The sequence below is a fragment of the Electrophorus electricus genome, chromosome 21 (genome assembly GCF_041902795.1).
Source record: "Electrophorus electricus isolate QZ-2024a chromosome 21, ASM4190279v1, whole genome shotgun sequence".
Taxonomy (NCBI): domain Eukaryota; kingdom Metazoa; phylum Chordata; class Actinopteri; order Gymnotiformes; family Gymnotidae; genus Electrophorus; species Electrophorus electricus.
The window spans coordinates 13,195,251-13,217,500 of NC_137517.1; the positions used below are offsets into that span (position 1 = coordinate 13,195,251).

General features: G+C 39.7%; 1 protein-coding gene and 1 long non-coding RNA gene across 2 annotated transcripts in view; one reads left to right on the forward strand and one right to left on the reverse strand.

Moving 5' to 3' along the window:
* Nucleotides 1-4,911: 4,911 nt before the first annotated feature.
* LOC145652766 (uncharacterized) lies at nt 4,912-6,305 on the reverse strand. Its single transcript, XR_014118978.1, has 3 exons — nt 6,162-6,305; nt 5,240-5,342; nt 4,912-5,006 (listed from the first exon to the last, which is right to left on the reverse strand). It is a non-coding gene; the product is annotated as an uncharacterized LOC145652766 (long non-coding RNA).
* A 6,263-nt stretch (nt 6,306-12,568) lies between these two features.
* LOC145652886 (NACHT, LRR and PYD domains-containing protein 3-like) overlaps nt 12,569-22,250 on the forward strand; it is a 13,332-nt gene continuing 3,650 nt past the window's right edge. Inside the window, exons 1-4 of the mRNA XM_081704683.1 lie at nt 12,569-12,665; nt 16,432-16,489; nt 16,752-16,956; nt 17,116-18,883. Of these exons, the coding sequence (XP_081560809.1) occupies nt 12,598-12,665; nt 16,432-16,489; nt 16,752-16,956; nt 17,116-17,636 (852 nt within the window). The 5' untranslated portion in view covers nt 12,569-12,597 and the 3' untranslated portion in view covers nt 17,637-18,883. The remainder of the gene's footprint in view (nt 12,666-16,431; nt 16,490-16,751; nt 16,957-17,115; nt 18,884-22,250) is intronic.

Genomic DNA, 22,250 nt, shown 5'->3' on the forward strand with positions numbered 1-22,250 from the left:
CTGGAACAAACATACCTGTTAACATTCATCTCTTCAGCGCTTTTTTTCTCTGGAGCTCTATTTATTTCTCTTTATTCTCTTTATTCACTGCACATTTTTCTTTACTTTATCTTTCTTTATTCAACTGTTTTTTTGTTTTCACTATTTCCCTTTACAGTAAGTTTTTGTGAAACTATTTTCACTTTTACTGGTTGATTTTCTAACTGTTACTCCATTTTTTGTTATTTTATATTTTTAGCAAACAATTCTCACTCCTTCAATTCCCAGTCTGCACCCTTAAGACCCCCAAAACCTGACTACAAATCTCTGTGGACCAGGTCTGAATACCATCTATGCAGAATGTTTTAACAGGGATTTAAGTACCTTTGGTAGTGCGCGTGTGGATTCAGACCCACAGAACAGTGCAGCTTTGGGTTGTCCGTCAGCTGGTGCTTTGTCCTGCTGACGGCGTGGGTCCGTTGCCAGTCAATCCAATTGATCCCTGTGGTACAGCCACCAATTAATGGTGTTCATAGATTTTCCTAAATTCAATGTTACAAACGAGGCATTGTCCGGAGAATGTCTAACAGTGTCAGGTGGGCATGACCTTTATATATTTTCTTCAAGGACACTTACATAACCATTTAAATTTTTTTATTGTAACGAATCTGCTGGCCTGAGTGCTGATGGGCGTGGAGCAGGATGCACAGATTCCCTCGATGAAGTGACGCGTTTATTAACAAAAGACACAAACAACAATAGTGGCACTCATATACAACATGAAGGAAAGACATGACTCATACACGTAACAAAACACAGACTTTAGTAACATTGAACGAAGATTACATACGCATTTTACATTTAACAGCAGACTAACAATGACCAACACAGTACACACACTATCAGAGATTTAAATAGACAAAAGACACAAGACATTAAGCCCCATACAGGTGCATACAATTACAAAGGGCGTGGTTACAAACATTAAACCCCCTGCACGCGGCAGGCCGTACCATGTGACTTGTGTGTGGGGGGAGGGGGGGGGGGCGTCCCGTGACATTTATAATACTTTTCCAGGTTTACACTATTATGTTCAAATCATACATTATTCAATATATGCAAATTGATATTCAATACTTACACCAACTGGTTCTTGGTATCATTATGTTCAACCTAAACTACTTCTATTTTTTTTAAAAAGGCGATCTTATTTCCTACCGCCAGGTGCCCATATTGCTTCTTCTGGTGATCCTTTTTCATAGCACCAGATGCCCATATTCTTTCTTCCGGTGCTGGGCTGGGATGTCCCATCCTTGAACCAAGGATCCCTCAACTGAGGCCCCTAGAGGCCTGTCAAAGAGGCATTCTGAGGCTTTATGCTGAAGCCAACCATCCATATTCTTCTGCGTACAATATCATTTTATTACCTCACCCTGCACTGTGAAATACACATCCTTATATTCACAAAAGCACATGCTTTGGCTGGTAAAACATTTCTTATTAACACCAGTCTTGCTTGTCTTCCTAACTGGTTCAGTTCCTTCACTTTTAAGCTTCCCTAGTGTTATTATTACATATTTTAGTTTACTGTATCTAAATCACTACATAAGAGATTGTAGCCTGCACCCAGTAGTAGGAGGGTGTTTAGGGTGAAATAGTAGACTATTTCTTTGTTGTGGTTTGTGTATATAAACATCTGATTTGTGAAAATGATTTAATTTCTTCTAATTAATAAACTGTTATAGTAGCTATAATCCTGATGTAGTGATGCACAGTGTAGTGACAATTCACATGAGGAAAAAACATCAATAAAGGTATTTTTGAATGGATATAACTAAAAATTAATAATACATTTTCTTAAAATTATTACATAAGGATATATATATATATATATATATATATATATATATATATATATATATATATATATATATATATATATATATATATATATATATATATATATATAATCATAATCGAGAATCATCCATGAGTCTGAAGACATCTAGTTTTAATCACCCAGCTCTACTTATAATAGACAATAAAGGCTGAAGAGACTAACATTCCAGATGTAGTTTTATTTCAACAGTTATTTATTTTAATTACTACGAACAACAACAATGAAAGAGTGAATGTATGATGGTGCACAGACTGATGGGTGATAGAGGGGTGGAATATGAACATCGTAGAGAAAATAATGACAGGAGATCATTTTAATGTCAGAGTTGGTCAATGTTTACATATTTCAAACTCACGTAGTGGGTATATTTCATACTCACGTAGTGGGTATATTTCAAACTCACGTAGTGAGTGCATATTTCAAACTCACGTAGTGGGTAAACAAATAAGGCAGGTGAGGTGTCTGCGTATTCATCTAAGCGTCCTCTATTTGTTGAAACAGCTGCCAATCACGCCGCTCGTGCTTGGACATTGGTTGTGAAGTCATTTGATAGCTTCGCCTCCCCTTCCCCCTTCACACCTTGGTGAGGATTGCTGTCACTCAAAGACATTAACTCTTCATTCTTCAAACAGAAACTGTGGACTCTAAGAAAGGAGGGTCTTGTCCCTTATTCACCCCTGCTACAGGAGTAACATCCATTTGCTTGCATATTTTGTTATTTTATGAATGAAAAGAACACGTGTTTTGTGCAAAGACGTGAGCAAGCAAATGAAGAGCTTTACTAGCATTCTAGATACTTTTTAAACATGCCAAGCAATTGCTTTGATGGTAATTAAATTAATAATAACAATAATAATAATAATAATATATTACGGGTCTACACAGTCACATTTACTAAACCAGACATACTTGGTCAGGCTTAAGCTTCCCTCCTGATATTATCACTTGTTTATTTTACTGTATCTAAATCACTACATAATAAATTGTAGCCTAAACCCAGTTGTAAGAGGGATAAAAAAGACTATTTCCTCATTGTGGTTTATAACTATGACTTGTGATCACTTTGATACTTATGATACTGAATTTAGCGTAGCAATAAACGTCCCTGATGTGTGAAAATTATTTAATTTCTACTCATTTAGCAAACTATTATAGTAGCTATAACTTTGAGACTGCAAAACCCTGATTTAGTGATGTAGAAGCGTTTCACATGAGGAAAAACTATCAAGAGGTATTGTTGAATTTATTTTGATTTAGCTAAATTTATTTATTTTTCCTACATTGCTTTTATACTTGCACAGTTTTGTTGTACTTGCATAATTTTGAGTCTCTTAAGGATCTTTAAAAGAAATAAACTTGCTGACTTTTTGCAAGTTTGTCTTGACTGCTGCAGAATGCTATTATTTTTGGACATTCAAAATTCATTCTAATAAATAAATGTTGCATGGAATTGTCCAATTTTTAATTATTAGTATGTAAGGGTGTAAAAAAATTAAATCATAATGAAGAATCATCAATAAGTTTGAAAAAAATCTATACTCAGAATGTAGTTTTATTTCAACACTTATTTTATTTTAATTACTAAAAACAACAACAATGAAAGAGTGAATGTATGATGGTGCACAGACTGATGGATGATAGAGGGGTGGAATATGACCATCACAGAGAAAATAATCACAGGAGATCATTTTAATGTCAGTGTTGCTCAACGTTTGAATCGCCGTAGTGTTTTGACAGCCTTTGAAAGCATCTTATTCATCTTATATGATTTCTCTAGTTTTGGTTTCTTCAGCTTGTTCTGCATTTTGAGGTTTTCATGATGGCAGAACTAAAGAAAAATAAATAAATAAATAATTTACAAATGTGCAAAAATCCAAAATAATCATATTATTCGTATGTGTCAATCAAAAAAACATAATTTAGTCCAATATGAAGTTCTTCCAGTAAATAGACTTAGCTAACAGCTAAATGAATTTCACTTCTTACTGGTGTGGTACTTATGAAAGATGCAAAAAGTGGTAAATAACTCCTACTCTGTCGTGGTTCTGTTCTTTAGAGACATCTGATAAAGATGTCAACAGTTTACTGGCCTCTTCTAGAGTTGTCTGAGTGACATTGATGATGTATAAGAGGCTTCTGAGCAGGTTCTGGTCCACTGGCTGAAACAGACATGAAGGATTAATATTTCCCACTCGCCCTCCGCTGGGCCTCTTTATCCTTCAATAATCCTCACAGTCAGTGACAAATGGTCCATTTGAAATAGGAAAATCAGCTCAGTGAAAATTATCCATGAAATGTGACGATTAACCAATTGAATCTGTGTGTCGCGTGCTTGGGCTCACGTGGACCTGCATGTGATGTCGGCCGTGGGTCTGCAGGCGTTGCTGGATCAGTTCACTCGCGTGACTGATCAGACCCCTCCCCTCACACATCTGTTCCAGCAGCGTGTCATAGTTCTCACGTGGAACCAGGACGTGGAGGCCATGAACATGGGCCCTGGAGGAGAGGCAGGGCTGGGCAGGATCTGAGCAGCAGATCAACGCTTTGATCACTGATCTGAAGCTGCTCTTGCACACACTGCCACTGTTCCTCCCAGAATGGTCCTTCTTTACTGAAGCTACGAGAGCAAGATGAAGAAGAGTGCATTAATGTGACATGAATACACAACACAAAACAACAAAACAACGATGTGTAACGGTAAAGAGGTTATTAAAAGTATACCTTCCACACCTCCAGTCATTTCTGTAATGTGCATCTGTTTTCTGACAACCTTTCATTAAATGGTGCCACTTAAAACACCTTGCAGGTGTAACTGTACAAATTCTATTAAGTCATTATCTTTCTGCTGAAGTCATTTGTTACACCTTCATTAAATCATTACACTCACCACCATCTTCATCTACTCTCAAGTGGAAATGGAAGACGTGATTTTTCAGGTTCCGCAAGTGAACATTTTTAGTAAATGAGGATAGCTTGGCTAATTCTGGATTGTGTCCCCGTGTTGTAGAACTGGTGTTTGCACCTCGCTCAGCGGCCTGCAGATGTCTGTACAGGTCCTGGGTCCTCCTGATAGTCTCCAGCAGTGTTGGTTTCAGTTCATGAATCTCCAACATATGCTGCTCCACTGCTGATAAAACCACATCAGGAGCTTCTTATATATTTGTCAACAGCATTTTTGATAGTTATAATGCAAACAATTATGTACAGGGTATTAAAATAAGAAAAATCTTTAGCAGCAGGTTACAAGGTTGTTATAGATATATGTTACATCTATATTTGGTTTTTCACTTTGAAAATAACTTAGCAAGAGTAGTTTGACAAAAATGAAAGACCCCATCAGTCCCACAGTGCAGAGTGTACCTTGGATCTGGTATGTAGGATGTGTGAAGGCCTCTGTGTATCTCAGGCGTTGTTTCAGGAGCTGACTTTCTCTCACACTCTCCTGTAGCTGCCCAGACATGAGCTAAGATCATCACAGAGAGACAGAGTGTTACAAACCCCAGGAATCACGCTCAGCCCTGCACTGCCACGCCTACCTCTTCCCACACATGCCTCCAATCTGGTTTACTGGAATACTAGCACACACCTGATCATTGTTTCTCTCATCACTGCTCCCTTACTTAAGCTCCCCTCCCTCACACTCACGTCATGAAGTATTGCCAGCCTTATTTTGCATACCAAGTGGTTCAGTTATGGTTTTGTCTTTCTGGTTTTCGACTTCTGCCTGACCCCTGGACACCCCTGGACTCTGCCCCATGTTATGGACCTTGAATCAACAGGACTACGAATACCTGCCTGACCCCTCTGATCTGTTTGATTTCACTATAAAACCTCTTGCAATTGGATCCTCTTCCTTGTATGTGTGTGTGCAATCATAAACACAGAGAAACCAGTAGTTAGAAATAATGACTCCAAACAAGGATCAGAGCCCTTATACTGAAATAATTAGAAATGTCTTATGTTGGGTAAATTATATTATACATTTTATTGTCTAGGACAGCACTAGTTGCATCACTTCCCTTTCTAACCCCTTAGTTTAGCTCCTTAGTCTGAATATAAACATGAACAAAGTAAATAAACATCAAATTCAGAGTGTGAGATTCAATAGAGTCAATTCAACTTAAGGAACCATTCTTTGCATCCAGACTAAACCTAGTCTTAATCTTTAGAGTACCGGTCCATTATATCAGATGAGTTGTGAATCAGGTGTATTTTTAGTATGTTAAAAACACTAAACTCCGCCCTGCACCTGGTCTGACTGAATGAAACGTCGGGTTGCTACCTGGAGCTGCTGCTTTCTGTTCTCAAGCTGTAGAATGAGTTTGCCCACATCAGATTCCAGATTATTCAGCTCTGATGTGGTCTCTGCTAGCGCAGCATCTTTCTCAGCTAGATCCTGGATGTGACCTTCCAGAATGTCATGCAGCCCCTGCTCACACACAACAACAATCACCCTCATAAATGCACACACCCCCTGCTGCAGTGTTACTCCCTGATGCCCCCGTCTGGTGTGATGAGGAATATTGGTGCAGAGTCCTTCTCTTGCAGGGGTCAGAGTTCAGGCAGGGGTTAAATGAGGCTCCAAGCTTCACAGACATTTTGTATAAAGCTGAGGAGTGTGTCTGGTAAAGGTGTCGTTCCCTTTCAGACCTGTGTTTTAGTCCTTTCTCTTTTCACACTTTTGTTTTAAACCACAAGAAAATGTTTATAATAAATGTGCAGATAATATGCTTAGTGAGCTCTATAGGTCTTTTGTATTAAGAGCATATTTTTGGACGCCTGTTTTTACCTGTAGGTTGCCATGTGTTTGGAGACACCCACCTGAATCTGTTTCTCTTTGTCCTTCAGGGCCTGTTGGAGGTCGTTTTTACTGGCCTCATGTTTGATTTTGGTCTCATGCAGCTCAGAGTCTTTCAACTCCAACAAGTTCTTCAGATCCTAAATAGAGAGAGAGAGAGAATACATAGAGTACAAATATACTAAACATTTAGTTCAAATGGATTTCCCTATATAGTATACAATTTATAATTTTTAATGTATTCTCATAGCCGAATTAAAACATTAAAGTTTTAGTGTCTTAAAGTAACAGTTTAATAAGCATACATGTATGCAGGAACATGCACCTGCACACACATACACACTCACACGTATGTCATCCTCTTTCAGGGTGGTGAGTGTGGAGTTGTGGGCGTGGCCAGGCTGGTGTCCACTGCTCTGATTGGTGCTCCTGTTCCTCAGCTGATTGATTATGGTGTTCTGAGCCTTGAGCTCCCCCTGCAGCTGTTCTATGTACCTGACAGCCATCACACACACACTCGATTAGGCTACATTTTATTTCACATGTTCATTTAGAACTATGAGATGGACTCTCTGCACACAGATTCATCTTGGAATTACATTCCAATTACATGGAACTACATGGAGAAACTCCACTGAAATCACTGTGACATTAGAATGGTGTGTGCCAGCTCAGGACTAGGTACTATAATATAATTGTCTTTTGCTAAGAATAAAAAACAAAGCATTTCTAAGGATAATTTCTTCTATAATTAAAGTACAGCAATTTACTAGCTAAGGATTATTATTGTTTAATGAAGGCCCTAAGGTTTAACTTAAGTGGTCAGAAATTAGCATTTAAAATGGAAATATGTCAAATAATTTTGTTGTTTTGATGTGGTTGTCCTGGAGAAACAGCCCGAGTTTCTAACTGGGAAATCTTCCATGAACAATGTTTCTTATCAGAATTAAATATAGGCCTGTACCGACCTGTGCAGCTCTTCAATGGTTTCCTCTGATTGGCTCTGATCCTCAGAGGGCGGGTCTTGTAATGTGTAGGCTTGTAGCTGGATCTCTAGCTGTAGGCGGAGCGTCTTCTCTTGATGGAAAAGCGCTTCCATCTTCTCCAGTTCCTCTCTGCACCTGCTCAACTCCTGACAGGTGGATGAAGAGCATTACGTGAAATGAAGAAATAATTCAATTCAAGACACGTGTCTGGTCCTGCTACTGCAGTAGCAGTTAAAACTATTCTACAAAGGAAGAGAATAAAGAGGCTTGGGCAGAATAATTTATGCATTTGAGAAGGTCAATTTATTGCCTTTTCAAGTTGTATTTAGATTTTTTAGCGCCCTCCCTTTATCTAGGTGCGGAGTGTGATTAACAAGTGTCCCCAGTCTCGTCCTCTCAATTAACCGGCTCTGATTACAAAAACTAGACTCGGGTCTCCTCACGTCTAAGTTTTGCTGCGTCGCCACTGGGAAACGCTCCTCTGCCGCGTTGTAAATCTGTTCTGTACAACTGCTGCACTTCTGCGAGCCGCCCTCATGCTTGAGGAAGCATATACGCATGCGCAGGTTAAAGTTGTCCTTCTGCAGCTCGGATATCGTCTGGATTAAAAAAAAGAGCAAACAGATCGGATTGATGTTCAGACAGACAAATATTATATTTTCAGCTTGGCAGTAAAATTGCATACCTGCGTCATTTCTTTTAGTGTCCACGTTTTGTTCCTGGTCAACAATTTCCCATGTTGAGAAAAACTCATCATGTTTCTCTATTGATTTAATTTGGCCTTTCACGATCGTTCCTGAATCCAGGGGATACACGGATAATATAAAATATTTTATATATTTCTATAATTAACGGCGCACTTAATTTAATGATATAATAAATCATGCAAGTAATATTGATACTATTGCTGAAAACTATTAGAATATCCAATAATTCTGGTCGGACTATACCTTGAAAATCACCTTGTCCTCCTTCAGAAAATCATGTAGGTATTTAGTGTGTTGGAACGCTTTTAAATAACTTACACTTTCCTTAGGTTGTGATGTCATAATTACATTAATGCGTCTTAGTGGAACAGTTCACTGACGCAGTAACGCCAGCAGTGGCAATTTGACTTTAAGTGTCTGACTTTTATCAAGCAGTAAAACCATTGTCATGCCTCTGATAAACCTGATCAGGAAGGAGACGTAACGGAAACCACAAGGTGGTCAATTTCAGAACTACAGATATTAGTGGTAAATAATGTGGCTAATGAGTGAATTTGTACTCTACCAAAGTTGGTAACTAACACTAAATGGTAGCAGATTGGTAATTTTCCTTTATATAGCAGAGCATATTACTGTAAGTTCAAATAATATTATTTCTTTATCTATTTGAGCAAATTCCCGAGTCATACATATTATACAGTATAAGAACAATATGTGTTAAATACATTCATATTTGTTTTGTGAAATGGCACATAATATTATGTATATGAAAGTGCCGCAATTATTTTAAAGTTCTAACTGTTTTATAATAACATTTGTATCATGATCATGGATGACTTTCCTTTTCATTCACAGTTAATAATAATGAAATTAAAGAATTGTGTTCTTGTGCGCAAGAACACAAAAACATTCGCGAGAGTACAGTATGTGTTTGTGTGTGCAGAAGAGCAAGTTTGTGTAAGAGCAGGATATATCTAAACACGTGCAAGCAGTTTTGTAGCAGAGCAAAGTAAATGTAAGCGAGAGCAGAGCAAATATGAGTGAGCACATGTAGATTTTGCATGCGAGCAAAGGAGATCCGTGAATGCTGCGAGTTACACGTCAATACTGTGTGAATTTTTTTTTTAACAAAACAGATGTTTGATTTTGCACTTTTGCCAACACCAGATTAATGCAGATTATGTCCCTTGTGGTGTTTTGACCTTTTATTCAGAATTTTTGTCTGAAGTCCCTTAAAACATTCACTTATGTCTACAGCTCCATCATAACCTTGACCTTAGATGTTACCTACTAGTAAACAGATCTGCCTGATTAACGTCTTTGGCTCGTCTTCTTCTCAGATACATGTCTGGGCACAAACTAAACGTTCACATACTGTCTTATACCACTACATCACTGGGCATGTGAACTGGACATGGCAATCAGCAGGGGAGAGACCCAAGATACCATTTGAAAATGGTTTATTCAAACACTCAAAATGGTTTGAACTGTCATATCAGGGGAGTGTATGCTAGAAACGAAACTTAATGACAATAAATAGTCATTTTATATAGAGTTTGTGAGCACAGAATAGGTATTACACACAAACTAATAACCTGTCTCTCTCTCTCTCTCTCTGTGTGTGTGTGTGTGTGTGTGTGTGTGAGTGTGTGTGTGTGTGTGTGTGTGTGTGTGTGTGTGTGTGTGTGAGTGTGTGTGTGAAAACCTAAGTAAACGTCTGCTCAGAACAGCTGTGCTGTATAAGCTCCATGACAAACAAAATTCTCCCACAGTCCAAATCCACTGCTAATTTACTGTCACTGTTCTACGCTATTCTGTGTTATTTAAATACAGTTCTATACTGTAGCTCTGATTTCTCTCTCCCGCAGAAGGTTGGATAAAGTGTTGTGACTGGTCACAGCAGTCCGGCCCCTAAAAAACAATTATCCTTGACAAAACCGGTTCAGTCCGGTTTAACGCGAAAGTGAAATTTTTGTGCTCCATTTTAAGAAGCGGAATGCAAATATCTTTAGAAAACAAAGCCGTTGAGTATCTGAATCTGAGCTGTCAATCAAGAATTATATGAACTTATACTACTCAAAGAACAAGTTCTTAAATTTAATATTAACAGAATTGAATATTAACAAGGTTAATGTCTGAAAACGTAAAGCTTTTAGCCGCTATTCTGTTGCAGTAGGTGTCTTCGTTTACGCGAAATAGAGCAATAGAACTGAGGTCGTCTGATTCAGAATAACCAAACTAAAGTCGTTCTAGGCTCATCTAAGAAATTGTTCCGAATCAACATGTTTACATGAACTGTATAAAAAGTACTAATAAACGCACTATATACTTCATATATTTCTATTTTGTCCTCTCAGCAGAAACAAACTGCGCAAATAGAACAGGCGTCGTACTGCAGGAAGTGTCACAAATGTCTCGGACTGTGAGCCAGTAGATCTAACAGTAAGTGTTTAGGTGTCCAACTAGATGTAGACTAGTTGTTTTATCAGGCTAAGACCGTGCTGTTTACACGATCATGTCGTAATTAGACTGACAGTGTGAGGTTCGTATTGTACCAATAGTGTGCATGTCAGTGTAACTAAAGAAGTAATATTTATAATATTTATTAGTAATATTATTAAGTGATATTTCGACACTGTTTCTTTGTATGACAGTGATTGAGTTAGTCTGTGACCCACTATGCCCTTATAGAACACATTTTTCCTGCCTCTGTCTTCTTTTCCACTTTGGAGTGATACTGTTCACTACACCCACGTTTTTGAGTTTGTTTTAGTGCTGTAAGATTACAGTTTAAACTTTATGCATTATTTGCTCATTTTAATAAATTATATTTTGTACTTATAAAGTTAGTAAAGGTGCCTGTCTACACCAAAGCTCTTCAAAAACATGAATGACTGTTTCTCTTTTGAGAACACTAACCTCTCTGTGCTCACATGAGGATGTTTACATTTGCATTTATAAAATTTAGCAGACACTCTTATCCTGAGCGACTTACAAAGGTGCTTTATTTATGTTTTTTGTAGCGACACAACAAATCACTTCTGCAAGTCTCTCTGGACAAGGGTTTCTGCCATATGCAGTAAATGTAAATATTGTAATTGAATATGTGTTCTGATTATTAATCTGCATGTGCGTGTTTGCAGGTGTACAGCTATAATCTGTAGGAGGAGACATGACCTCCAAAATACGTGTCTCTGGGGAACAGCACACACAGAAAGGAGACAGGTGAGAGAACATAAATAAACATACTTGCAGTGCATAGGTTTGTGCACTTATTTACTTGGGATATCTGAATAAATCTATATTTATTGCATTTAGTAGATGTTCTTAGCCACACAGACCTCTTAAAAGTGCTTTGATATCCATTCACAAAACCCTTGAATAGTACCAGCAGGTAACAATCTTAAATCAGATACTGCCAGAAACAGTTGTCTCTACTGAGACAGAGACACAATGCATAATACAAAGATGAAAGATAAGTATAAACTTCAGAAAGTTTAAGACCAGCTTAATGTAATGTAAAGTTGCTCTCTGGTATAACTCTGGTCAACTTGAAGATCACTTAGTAAATAACAAGAAACATAATAACGAATTTAGTGTTTTCAACATCTTTGTACGAATTCTTTAAAAAACATTCAATAAAAATCGCAACGATAGACATAAATACATATTAATTTATATTTGCACCATTTATACACACATTAGTATTTTGGCCTTAAAATAATATCTTTTTAATTGTGTATGTTTGTCTGATTCAGGGTAAGAGATCAGACTCCCCGGAACCCAGCAGTGTATCCATGAAGAGTGACCAGTCAATGGACATTCCATTACAGTTCAGAGAGGGAGTGTATCCTACTGAACTCAGGTAAGGATGACGTAGGGAATGTGACTGTTCTACTGAGCTCAGGTAAGAGTGAGTCCTCCGCTTACACTTCAGAGAGGGAGTGTATCCTTCTGAGCTCAGGTAAAGATGATGTAGGGAATGTGACTGTTCTCCAGAGCTCAGGTAAGATGGAGTCCTCTACTTACACTTCAGAGAGGGAACGTGTTCTGATGAGAGGTGATGGTCTTGATAGACCATCGATAGAGATAAATACATATGAATTTATATTTGCACCATTTATACACACATTAGTATTTTGGCATTAAAACAATATGTTTTTAATTGTGTATGTTAGTCTGATACAGGGTAAGAGATCAGACTCCCCGGAACCCAGCTGTGTGTCCATGAAGAGTGACAAGTCGATGGACCCTAAACGTCAGTTCAGAGAGGGAGTGTGTCCTACTGAGCTCAGGTAAGGATGATGTAGGGAATGTGATTGTTCTACTGAGCTCAGGTAAGGATGATGTAGGGAATGTGACTGTTCTACTGAGCTGAGGTAAGCATGATGTAGGGAATGTGACTGTTCTACTGAGCTCAGGTAAGGATGATGTAGGGAAGGTGACTGTTCTACTGAGCTCAGGTTAGGATGATGTAGGGAATGTGACTGTTCTCCTGAGCTCAGGTAAGATGGAGTCCTCCGCTTACACTTCAGAGAGGGAGAGTGTTCTGATGAGAGTTGATGATCTCCTGGTTTAGGACAGTGTTCCTCACTCCTAATCCCACCTGATCAAACTCACTCAGCTCATTATGAAGCCCTTCATGAGCTCCATCAGTTCATCCATAGTTTTAGTTTTGAGGCCATGACACTAAAATATCTGCCCCTACAGAGACCAATCTTAACTTATGGATAGAGAGAAGACCTGCATCAGAAGACCTAAGTGTATGGGTGGAGCAGTATGGATGTAGGAGTTCAGCTAAGTAGGGAGGTGCAAGACCATGCAGAGCTTTGAATGTAAGCAGGACGAGTTTATACTGAATGTGTTGACGGACAGGGAGCCACTGTAACTGATGTAGAATCGGGGTGTTGTGGGCTGACATTTTTTAACATCTAAGAGAATTCTGGGATGTAAATGAAGAGAGAGTTGCAGTAATCAAGATGGGATGTGATGAAAGCATGAACCAGAGTTTCAGCACCTTGTCTGGAGAGCATGGGCCTAAGTCTACTGATATTGTGACTGTAAAAAAAAGGCATTTTTAACCATTGACATGATGTGGAGTTCAAAGAGTGAGGAGTACACCAAAGTTCCCAAATGCAGTTGATGATTTGACCAAGACCCATCTAGACTGAGTTTAAAATCAGTTAATTTAGCGATTATGGATTTAGAACCAATAACTAAAATTTTATTTTGTAAGGATTTAACTCTAGGAAGTTTATGTTCATCCACTGTTTGAGATCTTTGATACAAGAGAGTAAAGCAGGAAGTGGTAAGGTAGTGTTACCTTTGGTGCTACTATAAATCTGAGTGTCATCAGCATAACAGTGGAAACGGAGACCATGCCTGCGGATAATCTGACCAAGGGGCAACATATCGATTAAATAGGAGAGGACCAGGCACCGATCCCTAGAGAACATCTTGGGTAACGATAACAGTGTGTGATTTGTGTTTACCAAGTGTGACAAAATGTGATCTATTAGAGATATAGGAGATAAACCATTCAAGAACTGTATTAGTAATCCCAATGTCTGAGAGGCAGCTGATAAGTATGTTATGGTTTAATTGTGTCAAACACAGCACTTCTATCTAGAAGATCTAGAAGGAGGAGAACACACAGGGCACCAGAGTCAGTAGAGAGAAGGGGATCATTGAAACCATGTAACAGGGCTCTCTCAGTGTTGTGCGTAGTATGGAAGTCAGATTGGAAAGGTTCAAATAGATCCTGAGTATTTAAGAAAGATTGTAGTTGAGAGGCTGGAACCCTGAGTAGACAGGGGAGACTGGAAATGGGTCAGTAATTATCAAGTAGTGCAGCATTTAGTCCTGTTTTATAAAGAATGGCAGTTAAAGCTGAGGTTTTGAGAGCTGTAGGGACAGAATCCGAAGGGAAGCATTAATGAGAAGACATGGGAGAAATAGCAGAAGAACACTTAAGAAGAGGAGTTGGGGCAGGATCCAGCTGTAGGTAGATGAGCTGGATTTAGCTACAGTAGTAATGCTGTTACTGAACATTGCTGAGCTCCTCTTTTAATGACTAGACAAAAACAAACTCTCTTGATTACAGTTTAAGTTTCAAGTTTGGTTTATTTGTCATGTACATAGTCATACATAGTATAGTAATGGTTTGAGAGTGCTCTGTCCAAACTGAGGGAAAAAAACAGGGGTACATAAGGAAATATCTCTCTCTCTCTCTCTCTCTCTCTCTCTCTCTCTATATATATATATATATATATATATATATATATATATATATATATATATATATATATATATATATATATATATATAAACAATGTATGTACAATATATGTATAATATGTTTATCAGGCTTTGCCAGAAATGTAGCACAAATGTTTATTCCGTGGATCAGTGTGTGTTTACATGTGCACATAGTCTGGATAATATTATCCTGGAACACATGTTTTAATCAGCCTAAGCTTAGGTCAACTAAGACACTATGTCACACTATAACAATCAGACTGTAATATTAACAGGATCATATCTAAGTAAGACAGTTGTAGACTAATATAAGATCATGGATTTACATGTAAACATAGATAGTGAGGGGTTAACACTTGTGTAACAGTTGATTAATCTGATTGTATTATTCCTAGAAATACAAAAATCTTGGTGTTATCTTTGATCCAGAGCTCAGATTTGATCAGCAAATAAATTCTGTTATTAGGAATAATTTTTACAAGTTCAGAGAAATTTCCCAAAATCAAATTCTTTGTTCATGCTTAGGAACAAGTCATCTACTCACTGGCACTCAGAGTTGTTCAGATCAGCTGTTGACTGTTCCACAGTCTCCACTGAAGCTGAACTGTGACTGTGTCTGTTCCACAGTCTCGACTGAAGCTGAAGTGTGACTGTATCTGTTCCACAGTCTCGACTGAAGCTGAAGTGTGACTGTGTCTGTTCAGCTGCAGCACTGAGGCTGTGGAACAGTCCTCCTCTGAATATCAGCTCTGCTCCCTCTTGTGCAGATTTCAAACACTTCTTTTTACTCTGACATTTTCATTTCTCTGTCCATGTTTATGTTTGATGGCACATTTCCTTTTGTTTTACATTTCACAGGTTTTTGTTAAGACATTTTTCCTAACTTTCCACAGCACTTTGATCATTGCTGTTGTGGTAAATGTGCTCTATAAATAAAATGTACTTATTTTCTAACAAATCATCTTGTAAAGGAGCCCTTTTGTCTGTTTTGCTTTCCCTTGTCGTCCTTTGTTTATTGTTGTATCTGTGTGTTGTCCTTCTCCCTGCTCCTCCCACCATTCCTGCCACTCCCCAGCCTAACTCCACCCACCATTCCTGCCAAAGCCCCAGCCTAACTCCTCCCACCATTCTGGCCACTTTCCAGCCTAACTCCTCCCACCATTTCTGCCACTTTCCAGCCTAACTCCTCCCACCATTCCTGCCACTGCCCAGCCTAACTCCACCCACCATTCCTGCCACTCCCCAGCCTAATTCCACCTACCATTCCTGCCACTCTCCAGCCTAACTCCACCCACCATTCCTGCCAAAGCCCCAGCCTAACTCCTCCCACCATTCCTGCCACTCCCCAGCCTAACTCCTCCCACCATTCCTGCCAAACCAGGCTAACTCCACCCACCATTCCTGCCACTACTGACCTAACTCCACCTGTCATTCCAGCCACTTGTCCTTAGTCTCTGCATTGTTCTCTTCCCAGATTCCTCTATGTATATACTTCTCCTGTTTCCTGTCTTCCTGTTCTTGTTTGTTGACCTTTGTTTTCTTGTGGCTGAGTGTGTTTAGCACATTTGCTTTACTTTCACTTTCTATTAAAAGCCTTTTTGAGTTTCTACACTCACACCTGCATCTTCATCCTTTCTGCTGCTGCACACCAGGCAGCATCACAGATCTGTTATAAAATGCAGAAACGCAAGTGTTGATAATATATAATCTTGTATATTATCTACTTGTCTGTATAATCATGTGTTGTGCAGGTATGAATGTGCTACATATTCCTCCATAAAAGTCTGTTGTGTTTGTCCACAGTGTACAAAGAGAAAAAGCAGAACTCACCTACAGAAAACAATTGGAGTCCATATTCAAGGTATGTAAGTGTGGGGGTGATTTCTAGTATATTTGGGTTTTAGGATGTAACAGAAGTAATAAGATTACTTTTTCCATTAAGTAATGAGTACAGTAATCCCATTACAATTTTAGATAAGTGATGAGTAATGGATTCCTTTTTTTAAGTAACTACCCAAACACTGCCAGAATGTTCTCCATCATGAAACAAAATCATGTAGTGATCTCTCTCTGTAACATGGTGGTGTTTTTTTGATTGTCTGTTGCTGTTTATTCCTAACCAGGAGCTGGAGCACAAAGTCGTCTCTCTGGTGAAGAAGGAGCTGAAGAAGTTTAAGAAGCTGCTGAGTCCAGATTACCCAGCATGCTCTGAGAGAGAGGTGGAGGATGAGGAGGATCAGAGCAGTGCCAGAGAGGGAGCGCTGAAGATCACACTGCATGTCATGGGGAACATGAACCAGACAGACCTTGCTAACACACTACAGAGCAGTAAGAGCTCTGGATCATGGCTTTATGATGGCAGTATCACTATAACTAAATTTTGTCCTCTGTGTTTGTGCAAAGTGTTTCAGCGTTTTGATAAATTACTTCAACATCAAAGATAACAAGAAAATAAAATATTTGTGATCATGTTCTTCTGTTTATTAGAGCTATTCTCTGAATATCAACGAAATCTCAAACACAAACTAATGGATACATTTAAAAGAATTAATGAAGGAATTTCCCAACAAGGAAGCTCAACTCTTCTGAATGAGATCTACACAGAGCTCTACATCACAGAGGGAGGGAGTGGAGAGGTCAATAATGAACACGAGGTGAGACAGATTGAGACAGCATCCAGGAGACCAGCAACACAGGAGACACCCATCAAATGCAATGACCTCTTTAAAGACAAACCCATCAGAAGAGTGCTGACTAAAGGAGTTGCTGGAATTGGGAAAACGGTCTCTGTTCAGAAGTTCATTCTGGACTGGGCTGAAGGAAGAGCAAATCAGGACGTCCTCTTCATATTTCCACTTCCTTTTAGGGAGCTGAATTTGATGAAGGAGAAAATGTTCAGTCTGATGGATCTACTTCATCACTTTTTCCCAGAAACAAAACAATTACAATTAATACACTGTGATGCTTACAAAGTCATTTTCATCTTTGATGGTCTGGATGAGTGTTGACTTCCTCTAGATTTCCAGAACAATGAGAACTTGTGGAATGTAACAGAGTCGACCTCGGTGGATGTGCTGCTGACAAACCTCATCAAGGGGAATCTGCTTCCCTCTGCTCTCCTCTGGATAACCTCTCGACCTGCAGCAGCCAATCAGATCCCTCCTGAGTGTGTTGATCAGGTAACAGAGGTACGAGGGTTCAGTGACCCTCAGAAAGAGGAGTACTTCAGGAAGAGAATCAGTGACCAGAGCCTGGCCAACAAAATCATCACACACATGAAGTCATCAAGAAGCCTCTACATCATGTGTCACATTCCAGTCTTCTGTTGGATTGCAGCCACTGTTCTAGAGAGAATGTTGGGTGAAGCAGAGAGTGGAGAGATCCCCAAGACTCTGACTCAAATGTTCACACACTTTCTGATCTTTCAGATCAAACACAAGGATAGAAAGTACCATGGAAACACTGACACTGATCCTCAACAGACTAAAAAGTCAATTCTGGCACTGGGAAAACTGGCTTTCCAACAGCTGGAAAAGGGCAACCTGATCTTCTATGAGGAAGACCTAAGAGAGTGTGGCATTGATGTCAAAGTAGTGTCACTGTACTCAGGAGTGCGTACCCAAATCTTCAGAGAGGAGTCTGGGCTTCACCTGGGGAAGGTGTTCAGCTTTGTGCATCTGAGCATTCAGGAGTTTCTGGCTGCTTTATATGCATTTCTCTCCTTCATCTCCAAAAAGAAAAATGTGTTGAAACAGCAAAAGAAAGGTCTCTTTAAAAGATCAACCATGTCTGACTTCCTTATGAATGCAGTGGACAAGGCCTTACAGAGTGAGAATGAACATCTGGACCTTTTCCTCCGCTTCCTTCTGGGTCTCTCACTGGAGTCCAATCAGACTCTCTTATGAGGCCTACTGACACAGAGGAAAAGAAGCTCTCACAGCAAAGAGGAAACAGTCAACTACATCAAGGAGAAGATCAGGGAGAATCCATCTCCAGAGAAATCCATCAATCTGTTCCACTGTCTGAGTGAACTAAAGGATCATTCTCTAGTACTGGAAGTCCAGACATACCTGAGCAGAGGAGGTGACCATTGTCTCCATGGAGCCAGTCTCTCTCCAGCTCAGTGGTCAGCTCTGGTGTTTGTGTTGCTGAACTCAGAAGAGGAGCTGGATGAGTTTGACCTGAGTAAATATGACCCATCAGAGGAATGTCTACTGAGACTGCTTCCATTGGTTACAGCATCCAGAAAAGCTGTGTGAGTATTTTCATTCATAAACACATTACTGCACTGGTGTTAGTACATCATGATCTCCATCATAAGGTACTTTGTTAATTTGTGAGTGTTCCTTAAACCCCTCTGTATCCTGTACCCTAATCACTATGCAAGGTGTTAGCTGACCAAATCATTAATCCTAAAGTGCTTCTTAAGTGTCTTTGTGCTGCCTTTCCTCTGAGTACAGGCAGTGCTCAACAAATGCACCACAAAAAACCTATCACACACTTCTCTCTCTCTCTCTCTCTCTCTCTCTCTCTCTCTTTCTTACACACACACACACACACACACACACACACACACACACACACACACACACACTGTAAGTGTATATTTCTCTCTTACACACATTGACATTATAACTCTTTCACTTGTTACAGTGTTCACTTACCCCTGCCCTGCTTACCTACAACCAGCGATGGAAACAGGTGTAGACCAACATTTAAGACGTGTAAAATATAATACATTTATCTGACTGAATTATAATTACAAAGGTATTAGAGTAAATTCTATTGTGTAGCACAGTTTAATTGATGAGAATATGTATAACTAACTTTATAAAGTTACTTAAGCATTTACATTATGTCATACTACCTGAATGTTACCCAATAGATGGATATAAAGTAAGAGAGAGGTAAAGAAAGAGTGAGCGAGAGAGAGAAGTAGAGAGAGAAAGCCCCAGGTAGAGGTTTCTCCAAACCTCACTGCTCAGTCCACCAGCTCTGCTCCAGCTCCACTCCAACTCTCCCCCTAAACCCTCCACCTCCAGACCCTGACTTCAGTCTTATCTTCACCAAGACCAGGTGGTTTACCATCACTGACCAATCACAACTAACCACATTCTCTTATCACCCACACCATGGGACAGCAATCAGGTATCACTGACGCAGGAACTCAGCTGGTGGTAGGACAGTGATTTACAGTCGTGAATAACAACTCACTTCCTGTAAAAGTGACCGTGATGTGACCCCTCTTGTATGTGTCACGTCTGCACTTCCTGTCATACTTGTTTCCCCTCTTTGGTCTTCCTAGTGCTGACCTTTGTCTATTTACACTGTTTGCCTTTTTGACTGTGGTCCTGCCTGAGAGGCCCAGCAGATGCAGCAGGACTAGAGCAGGTGAAGGGTACTGTGGAGAGACAGGCTGAGGGGATGGAGATGGACATTCTTCTCCACACACATCAGTTCCTCCTCTTATCCTAAGAGACACTGATGAACCAGTATATCCAGGGCTTTCTCCTCTTCTGGGGTTTGTGTGGACATCACTCCCCACTGCTCAGTGTGAACTGCCTGCACTTAATCTCTGCACAATATCATCACACTGCTTCTTTATCTCTGTTACACAAACTAACAGTTTTGTTCAGTTTCCTCCAAGGGAATATGGAACTCCTTTATAAAATTTAACTCACCCTTCTGTCTCTCCTCCACAACTTTACCATCTGAATCCGTGTCTGGTAGCATCTTTGATCAAATTATCGTAATTCTGTTTGACTATTAATCTATTGTTTGCCTGTTGACTTGTGGGACTGTTTCCAAACTTAGGCAGGGGTGGAGTTAACAAAGAAGCAATTTGAACTTGCTCTGAATTAAAAGCGTGCGTGTGTATGTGTGCGTGTGTGTGTGTGTGTGTGTGTGTGTGTGTGTGTGTGTGTGTGTTATACAAGAGAGAGAACAGAAATCACCATCTTGATGCATAATTAACCGATCAATTTAACATGTCTGTTCAATGCAGTTAAATTAATAGTGGTGTGTTGTAATAAGGAATAAGCACATTTTGTGTTTTGTCTGTGTGTGGATTTCAGAAAGAACAGTAGAGACAGGTAGATAAAGAGAATAGAGATATTTTGTTTATCTAAATCAGTAGTTCTCAAACATTTTAGACCAAGTGTCTCCTATAAATCATCCCACAGATACACAGACGGTGATCACTTACCATTTCAGTAAGAGGGTTGAGGAGTTTAGCTGAGTAAAGCTGTACGATGTCCAGGATGAGGGCAGTGGTCTTCAAACACAGATCTGACTCTGCCTCCATTTTGTTATGGTACTCAGTCTTGATTGTGGTGAGAGCAGAGAGGTTATTCTCACAACAGAAAGTATCAACCCCACTAGCGAAGAACATCAAAACCTGCACAGCTTTTAATGAGAAGGTTGAAAATTCACTCTGTCTTTGGATCCAGAAGTTCTACAATTACATCTGTTTGAATTCTGACATCAGTATCTCATCAGATGATAACTGGAACAGCTTCTCTTATTCAGCACAGATCAGATCCTCAGTCATTCCTATGAGGTGAAAGGTAAAGGGGTTCCCGATGGCCCTGATTATGTCACACACTTCAAAAAGTGTCAGAGAGGCCCTGCGTTCAATGTTAAGCTCATCAAAACAGGAGAAACTATCAACGAGATAGACTAATTTTTCCTGCCATACTGAGTGTCCAAATACACTCACAAAGGGAGATTGTTGTTCTTGCATAAACACGTGTAGCTCAGATGCAGTGCAAAGAGCCTTGTGAGCACTTTTCCCCTTGATAACGTCTCACTTCAGCACGAAGCAAATGTTGCACATGTTCACTGCCCAGTACCTCACAAAGCACATTGAACAAAGTTATTGGTTGAGCCTTTATTAACTTCACTGCATCATTCCTCCTGATATCGGTTTCCTGATGTTATGACATTATCCTGTGCTTTTGCTGGGTTTACATGTTTTATCATTTTATCTAGTGAAAAGATAAAGATGACGCCAGAGAGGTCGACTGCTGTCACCACTCCTCCGACCGTACTTTGTACTTTCTCCGAAATTCTTGCCTTCTTATCTTTTCTTTTTACTATGATGCGCATCTCTTATGACAGAAACACTCTTGTTTCTTTCAGTTTACAAAATACTCACCTCAAACCATTTCTAACCTCAGACCTAAGTTGGCAGAGTGAGATCCTAAGGGAAAACAAAGGACGCAACACAAAGAAATGGCCGTGAGGAAAGGGAGCCGGTGTAAGGAACAGGCTGAGGCCTCGGGCACACTGAGCTCCCTTACCTAGCATCCTGCTAGCCAATGTCCAGTCTCTGGATAACAAGCTCGACAACCTCTGGGCCAGGATAAAGTTCCAGAGGGACATTCGGGACTGCAATCTCCTCTGCCTCACTGAGACCCAGCGGTACCGAGCCATGCCATCCACCTGGCCGAGTTTTTCTCGGTGCGCCGCATGGACAGAATAGCAGAATCGGGGAAGTCGAGAGGCGGTGATGTGTGCATGATGGTAAACAATGGCTGGTGTGATAACGATAATGTTGTTACTCTCGCCCGGTCTTGCTCACCCAGTCCTTTTTACCTTCCTCGTGAGTTCACTCTGATCAT